Below are 7681 nucleotides of genomic sequence, written 5' to 3'. Positions count from 1 at the left end.
TAGTGTGCGCTCTTCTGGATTAGAACGAGCCTAGCTACTTTTCCAGTCAAGTACGTCAAAATATACATAGGAACCCACAGAGCACAAGTACAACACTAGAATTTAAGCTCATTCCTTGAACAAGCCACCAAACTGCCTAATCACCAATCAAAATGCAGAGCTGATGAATATCGCCATATGCCAATTTCTTGACACTTTCGGTATCTTCATCATCGCATTGCGTAGCCCCAATTTCCTATGAAACCGAACAGGAAAGTGAGCACGTGCCGGGCATTATCAGAGTATTTCAAAGCCGATAATTGTTATAAGGAAGAACAGAAAGATGGAATCAATCAGGTCGTCTAATTTGCATTCCGCAAGTTAAATCCATTGAATGCTGGCTTTGCTGTGCCCCAAATAGTGTCTGGTTGTGATACCGTTCCCGAACATTATGCGAACCACAATGCTGGTGAATCATCTGTTGCCTTGCGATTTTGCACTCATTGGGACTCATGCCGGAAGGAATTGCGGTCTATACCCAGTTCTCACACCTCTGGACACCAAGTCAGTAGATGATACATCGTATTAAGCTGTAAATAAGGAATATCTAATGTTTGTTGCCCATTTGAAGAAGTTCGTGTTCTAAATATAAAGAATGAGATTGAGCGCCCAGAGCCGAACCACACTATTACAAGAAAGGACAAGCTCAAGAAGATGAGCCAATAATTGCTCTTATACTGTGGGCCACAGAGAAAAAGAAAGTGCTTCCATTGGCTCTCAACCGCCAAGCACTCGCCATTCGCCCTTATTATTGCTCCATCCCTGCCGAGCGTCACAGATGCGCGTTCCAGCTGGCTGCTTACGTACGTGCGGCGCTGCCCAGCAGGCCAGGCGTCAAAGGTGGAACTCCCAAATGGGTTAGTGACACGGCGACCTGGACCTCGACTTCAGCCAATTTCATCCTCAACCCATGTATCATTTATTGTCATAAGGTCTTCTTCCCAGTCTCCATCCGAACGTTTTTCGCCAGTTCTCTTCTTTGCCGTCCATTGCGCCCGCCTCTCTGATCCGCGGAGAGGTTCGTCCTGATGGCCAAGCGGCGACTCTTCCGTTGGCCAGCCCCCCGGACCACTGGCTTGACGTTCCTCGCTCTGCTGCTGAGCAGTCTCACATTATTTCTGTACGGCGGGGGCTCATTTCCAATGACGCCAGTTCAGCGAGGTTCGTCTTTACAGAGTGCGCAGTCAGTCGACAGTACTGACGGCGTCATCGCAGCGCAAGAATCGCTTCACGACCAGGTCATCCGTGAACTTGCCGAAATCACAGCGACATACAGCAATACAAGTCGAGTCGGGCTCGTACTAGCAGCTACGCAATCTGAGGACTTGCAGTGGCTTCTCGATTACTGCAGGGAGCGGTTCGTCTACCCCTAGAATCCCAAGCAGAACAGCGAAGGACTGACTTGTGTTACTGTTTCACAGCGGCCCCGATACGATCCCTTTCATCTACAGCACCGACGAGAAACCGGACCCGCGCCTTCTCCTTCCACGCACAACCCGCGGCCGCGAAGCAACCGCCTATCTGTCCTATATCGTGGATCACTACGATAAACTCCCGCCGTACTCGCTCTTCATCCACTCTAACATCAACCAATGGCACAACGATCTTTTTGGCCCGTTCACCAGCAACGCCCTGCGCAATCTCCGTCTCGAGGCCGTGGATGCGATGGGATACGTCAATCTGCGCTGCCAGCATGACCCTGGGTGTCCGACGAGCGTGCACCCGTGGAGCCCGACGCAGATCGATATCGAAAAAAACGATATCCGCGCTTTTTTCCCGGAGGTATACCAGACGATCTTCAATGTCCCTGCTGAGCAGGTACCCGAGCATATTGGGAATGTATGCTGCGGGCAGTTTGCTGTAAGCCGCGAGCGCATCCTGCAGCGACCAAGGCATGACTACGAGCGGATGTTGAAGTGGGCGGCGGAGACGGAGCGCACAGACAGTTTTGGGGTTGGCTGGGTATACGAGAAGATCTGGCATATTATCTTTGGGATGGAAGTTATTTAGTATGTCCCGTTCGCATTCTTTCTCCATCCACTTGCTAACCAGCTTGATTGCAGCTGTCCCCGCTACGAGCAATGCCGCTGCGACGTTTACGGATGGTGCGGCCCACTGGCAGACACAGGCGAGACACTGCAGGCAGTGCGCGCCCCAGCTCCGGCCTCATAAAATCTACCTACGTAATATAGACGACTGACGGAACCCATTTTACCCCTTCACTTGCTTTTGCATTCTGAATAGTTCGAATTCCCACTTGCTTATTTCTTATCCCCTTTGCGTCGACTTGACCTAACTTTGTATATTAAGTACCTATCATGAGTGAGTCCGGACGCATACGCTGCATTACATTGAAACGGTGTCTGGCGAGTTCGGAATGAAAGAATGAGAATGTGCATGACTTGGATAGTGTTCGTGGTGGTTATACCCCTTGCCTTTACCTTATTTCTTCGCTTGGGTAGATAGCTAGATAGCTTGTTTAGCTCAGATAGGACACGAAAGATTGGACATTGACCGTCATTTTCATTGGCTCGTCATACTATTCCTTTTACTGTCTGGCATCCGCCTCAGGCTCCCCATTTATAGCCCTCTGATGTCTCGCCCCATCAAACCCCCCATCCAGCTCAAACACTTTTCCTTCCTCAACAACCCTTTCTGACCTCTTTTCTCCCCTGGCCGGTACCGCAACTCCCGAAACCTCATGCACATTCTCACTATCCAGCATTGGGACATCAGATTCAGATGGCTGAAATGCTGGACGCGGAGGCAGCCGCCCTGCAGAAGGCGTGGTGGTGAAGAAGAGTGTATCGCCTTCTCCGTCGCTCGGTCTACCGCCTGGGAAATTCGAAGACCCGTTAGTTCCTGGTATTAGTGCTGTTGGAAGAGGCAATGAGGACGGATTCGATGTGCCAGCTGTTAAGGAGGAGGGGAACGTTGACAATGGACGATAGGTACTTGGTGAGGACATGGACGTTGTGGCGGTTGAGACAGGGCGGCGTGGTATCGATCCTCTTCCTGTTCCAACTCCTCCTGCTCCTACTCCTCCTCCTACTGCTGCTGCTACTAACACCGGCGCAGAGCCCTCCGTTGGACTCGTGCTCGGGCTTGTGTTGTGGTTGAGGTCTTTTTCCTCGTCCTTCGACTTCGCCATGCCGGCAGCCGCTGCACCACTTGAGAAACCCCCGCCAATGACAACAGCATTAGCGTCTTGAATAACACGGTTCTTCCTCTGCTTGCGGAGAAGCAGCCAAATGAAAACGATAATTATGAGCACGCCGATTACCGCGCCGACAACGATACCTGCTATTGCGCCACCGCCGAGGCCCGAGCCGGCGCTGGAGTCTGTCACGGTATCTGATGAGGTTGATGTTGGGGTGCTGGTAGTTGTTGCGGTTGAGGTTGATGTAGATGTCGGCGAGACACTCGCGCAAGTATACGAGCCCCGAAAGACCTCGCCCTCAGCCTCTTCTGTACCAGCCTGATTCAACGCATCGATGCCCGCACAACCAGCCGAACCCGTGGAAACGATATCCGATTCCCCGCCAACGCGTTCAAGTTCTTCGAAGGATAATCTGCAGCAAGCATCAGCAACAAAACTTACAGAGCCGCAGAAATAGCAGAAAGAGACCCGAGTACCTGTTAAACCCGCCAGCCAGATGCACACCCCCCCGGACGACCTCCAAACTATCCATCACGAGATCCACGAGCGCATTGTTCCCCTGCACCTCTAGATCCCCGCCTATACTGGACAAACTACCTAGACTCAGACGATTCAGTTGTTCGTTCCCTGTGACAGTGACTGAGCCGCCGACATCCTTCATATCCGGTATAGAAATGCCGACGAGGTCCGTGGACTCGATAATCAGATCCTCGCTGATGCGCTCCAGTCCGTCGAGGGCTAGAGTCCCTGATGCAGAGGGAGCGATCGTCACGCTTCCGCTTATGCTGCTGCATCTGTCGAATGCCGAATCTGCGGATGCTTGTGAGGATATTGTTATAGAAGCGCCTGAAAACGTGGTTGTTAGCTGGGTCATTGAAGGGGAAGAGAGGGTTAGACGTCTGTACAGGATTGGGCTGAGACGGGCACGGGGCCCGTAAGCGCGTAGAGGACGAGTAGGGATAGCATTGGCATGGCCTGGGGAGACTGTCAAGGAAATGCATCATGAGCTCAGGACAAGATGTGATGCCTGAGGGGCTTGCTTTTAATTTGAATTCACTGCAGTCGACGGGACTAGGACTTTAGCTCGCTTGGCTGCACTTGGACATTGTTGATCTGTTCTTGTATTCTCCAGAAACTAATCTCGCATGAAATTTTAACCTGATACTCAAGCTTCCAGCTGAATGGTTACTGAGAAGGCGTGCATACGACCAAGGCTCACTTCAGAGGCCGACTGTCTAGGGCTACTGTTGTGGAACAGCGGTGCCTGATGGAACAGAGGAGCTTTGATGTAAAGATCAACAACCGCACTGCCTCGCTGGTTGACCCACCTACCTCTGCATCTGCCACTCTTATTCCAGGGTCCTGCTTAAGGACCAATGGTACTCCCACGGGGTAAAGCGTAATCCAGTTGCGATTGAGTCGCGACCTTCCCAATCCGATCTATTCTTGTCGGGACCCTGATTGCAACTCCGCACGGGTGCATTAAACCAGGCAACATCATTTCTGGGCCTCGGCTCTCGAGTCTACTAGTATTGGTCAAACCTACTCCTACAGTGCAGGTGACAGTCCTGTAGACAATGTCACTGTGCTGGTTCGGCTGGCGCTCTGCCGGTGCAGGATTGTGGCTTAGCCATCCAATGTCTAAGTCAGGTTCTATTTTAGCACACATACAAGGGCTTTTTCCGGATCGTGGGGTGGCGGTTATTAGTGTAACCAGCGCAGAGACGAAGCTATCTTTTAGGATTTTGCCGGGTGAATTGCCGCAGAGGGGAATATACGAGCGCGCGGACACGAGCGAACTGACGGGATTCGGTGTCTGGGTGGAGAGTAGAGTGGAATAGTGGACAACTCAGAGTTAAAATCCAGCAGAGAAGTTTTAACGGCTAGAAGGCGCGAACACTTTTAAGTTGGAATGGGGCTGCCGAGACGAAAACGCTGAGTGTTGCAAGGCTTGGAAACGCCACGCGTGATTGTCTAATTCGGTTATAACGGAGAAAACCCGGACATCAAGTGGCTTCGTTGTGTAGTCACTATATCCAAGTTGTATCCGAGCTCTGCAGTAATAATGGGAAGGCCCAGAAATTTCGAGAGAAAGAAATATATATATCTATAAGACACTTAGGAACCGAAGAGAATAGAGGGGCCGTCAGAAACGCGGGCTCCAGCTACTGTCGAGGGTATGAAGCTCATTCCACTCAGCTTCCAGCTGGCGGACAATCCAGGCTGTTGGCCAGCCGATTCGCTTTTCCACAGATTCGAGGAACTCAATTGATCCCAGATGCTCAGCTGGGTGTCGGAGGCAGAACCCATCTATGTGCTGTTAGCGTAGCATGGATTCGACGACCGCAATGCATACATCGATGTAGTAGATGGCAACCCATGAAATAGGCGTTGATAACTGTTTCGTTTGACTTTGACAATCCGATCACGTTGACAAGGTGGTACGCGATAGTTTGCTTTAACGGTCAGATAATGCCAAGTAAAGTCCAACTCAGAACGAACCTCTTCTATACGCCTAAGTCTAGCCCGTTCATAGTCCACCACAATCCTCTGGTGGTTATTTGAAGTCGCAAGGATAATGCGACAGGCGTGGTAGTATTGTAGGCCAACGACTAAACAGTCAGTATCCATCGGTCCAGAAACGCGAAAGGCGTACCTGCTGGCGGAGACACCAACCACAACTCCGGGAAAGGTTTATTTTCCCCGGCATTGGCCTCCTGGTGCTTCAACGGCTGCCAACTGATGGGCTTTTCTCGATACCACTGGTCAACGCAGTCGGATAAGTACTGCCAATCGCTCTCGGTGAAGATGTATCCGTTCGGTTCCGAGCGAAGCTGAATAATTCTCGCGCACAGGAAAATGATTCTGTTGGCATAAGCTGCATCATCCATTCGCTGGAACACCGAAGAGCGCTCATAGTTCTCTAAATTAAGCTGCATGGGCTGATATTCAACAAGACAAGCATATATAGCCTGCCGCAGAAATTGCCAGCTGACTGCCTCCGCCAGCCCCCCTGAAGACGCCGATTTGGACATCGTGTTCAAGAGACGGGTAGATCCCAGCCAGTGACACTTTTCGTCCGTGGCCCGCTCCAATTCCTCGTAGACACGCAGAATCACCACGGTGATCAATATGTTGTCGTCGTAAAACCCTTCGGCTTTGGAAAGCGCTCGGATGAGCATTTTAACGCATTGACTGTGGTACTCTGCGGCCTCCCAATCTTCTGACCCAGACATGATCGCCGCATGCCGCGCGGAAAACGCCAAAATCGCTTTCATGATCATTGGCACCTGGAGGGCTCTCCTAGGAATCTCAGTTGAGAAATGCGAGTTCTGATCGCAGACGTCAAACTTAACGGGTCAGTGTATATCCGACTCGCCAGGATACACAAACTTACTCTGGGAGCTAGGGTTTGGATGAACGAGCGGAGAAGAGAAGCCTCGCGCGTCGTCATGGACGAGATGGAGTTTTGGCGAGGACTGAGAGAGCTTAGAGACGGTGAAAAGTCGGCCCAGGTACTCACTGATGGCAACGGAGAGGGTCCGTTCGCGGGCTTTGGAGAAATACTGATGGACGATATCGTTCGCCGCTCATCTGGACTGGTACCGGCTAACTGAACTAATAGATGCTCATGATTGCCAGGCTGGGCCATATCCTCGCGCGGACTGGGTGTGTGAGGGATCTGTGCTTGTGACACCACCGACGCCCCATCAGAATGAAGTTGGTTATTCCTCACGACATCGGGTATAACATCGAAGTCGGGATCTTCCGCAGATTCCTCAACGAACATTACTAAACATATCAGTACCGATCGATAGAGCTGGAGACGAATTGAGAAAATACAGGATTGGGGAACCTTCACCCACGGCTGCCGGGAAGACCACGCAAGCTCGAATTTGGATGAGGACCCTTGACACTTCTGGTATACATGGCGGACAGTTTTGAAACGGAAGGGGGGGTCAAGACGACACGCCCGCGATAGCCGCGAGCATTCATTACATGACGAGGCACCTTCACCAATAGTGCATTTAATATGGCGGAGACGACAACGCTCGCATCCCCTACCGATTCGCATGGCAAGGAGGGAGCTGAGCGTCCAGCTAAGTGGAAAGTCGATGATGGCAGTTACATCGGCGGGTAGAGATACCCATCGATACAGCTGGACCGAAGATAAAGTTAATCAAAACGATACAAGGAAGATGGACGATAAGGCAGGGGATGAGCAGGAGAAGTCTAGGATGACGCTGAAAGCCGGCTCCTTCGTGTCTTTCGACTGCAGCGGTTCCCCGCAATCCCCCGGGTTGCTGAGTCAGCAAGCACCCACAGTCCTGATTGGTGCCCTCACCGACCCTCACCTACTCGGACAGCCTCCGAGACCTGATCGAGTCTTGTCGCTGACTCTCTGCAGCGCTACTGGACATAGCTGAGTTGGCAGGATGACTATTGTGGCGTCGATTGAGTCTGGCCGTTGGAACTCACTCA

At 51.7% G+C, this 7681-nt stretch overlaps 4 protein-coding genes across 4 annotated transcripts; 2 read left to right on the top strand and 2 right to left on the bottom strand.

Annotated features, from left to right (window-relative positions):
• The first annotated feature begins 973 nt into the window (after window positions 1-973).
• BDW70DRAFT_32862 (DUF3431 domain-containing protein) lies at window positions 974-2541 on the top strand. Its single transcript, XM_073743770.1, has 3 exons — window positions 974-1396; window positions 1461-2048; window positions 2103-2541. The coding sequence occupies exons 1-3, from the start codon at window positions 1068-1070 to the stop codon at window positions 2209-2211; spliced, it is 1026 nt and encodes a 341-aa protein (XP_073596915.1). The 5' UTR covers window positions 974-1067; the 3' UTR covers window positions 2212-2541.
• Window positions 2542-2543: 2 nt separating this feature from the next.
• On the bottom strand, window positions 2544-3039 carry BDW70DRAFT_134438 (putative GPI-anchored cell wall protein Pst1). The gene has a single exon (XM_073736506.1). It carries the CDS (start codon window positions 3005-3007, stop codon window positions 2588-2590), a length of 420 nt encoding a protein of 139 aa, XP_073596914.1. The 5' UTR covers window positions 3008-3039; the 3' UTR covers window positions 2544-2587.
• An 86-nt stretch (window positions 3040-3125) lies between these two features.
• Window positions 3126-4389, top strand: BDW70DRAFT_134437 (uncharacterized protein). Its single transcript, XM_073736505.1, has one exon. The coding sequence runs from the start codon at window positions 3448-3450 to the stop codon at window positions 4135-4137; it is 690 nt and encodes a 229-aa protein (XP_073596913.1). The 5' UTR covers window positions 3126-3447; the 3' UTR covers window positions 4138-4389.
• A 956-nt stretch (window positions 4390-5345) lies between these two features.
• BDW70DRAFT_149554 (uncharacterized protein) lies at window positions 5346-7274 on the bottom strand (the record flags this gene model as incomplete). The annotated part of the gene is made up of 5 exons (XM_073739028.1): window positions 5346-5509; window positions 5556-5655; window positions 5702-5811; window positions 5856-6549; window positions 6597-7274. 5 exons carry the CDS (start codon window positions 7272-7274, stop codon window positions 5346-5348), a joined length of 1746 nt encoding a protein of 581 aa, XP_073596912.1.
• Between the last annotated feature and the right edge of the window lie 407 nt (window positions 7275-7681).

The sequence above is a fragment of the Aspergillus foveolatus genome (genome assembly GCF_047715535.1).
Source record: "Aspergillus foveolatus strain CBS 279.81 unplaced genomic scaffold BDW70scaffold_18, whole genome shotgun sequence".
In the NCBI taxonomy this organism is placed as follows: Eukaryota; Fungi; Ascomycota; class Eurotiomycetes; order Eurotiales; family Aspergillaceae; genus Aspergillus; species Aspergillus foveolatus.
This window is presented reverse-complemented; position numbering and strand designations above follow the sequence as displayed.

Coding starts and splice junctions, on each gene's coding strand:
- BDW70DRAFT_32862 (XM_073743770.1), top strand. CDS start 1,068: ATGGCCAAGCGGCGACTCTTCCGTTGGCCAGCCCCCCGGACCACTGGC. Junction 1,397..1,460: donor CTCGATTACTGCAGGGAGCG/GTTCGTCTACCC, acceptor ACTGTTTCACAG/CGGCCCCGATACGATCCCTT. Junction 2,049..2,102: donor TTTGGGATGGAAGTTATTTA/GTATGTCCCGTT, acceptor GCTTGATTGCAG/CTGTCCCCGCTACGAGCAAT.
- BDW70DRAFT_134438 (XM_073736506.1), bottom strand. CDS start 3,007: ATGTCCTCACCAAGTACCTATCGTCCATTGTCAACGTTCCCCTCCTCC.
- BDW70DRAFT_134437 (XM_073736505.1), top strand. CDS start 3,448: ATGTCGGCGAGACACTCGCGCAAGTATACGAGCCCCGAAAGACCTCGC.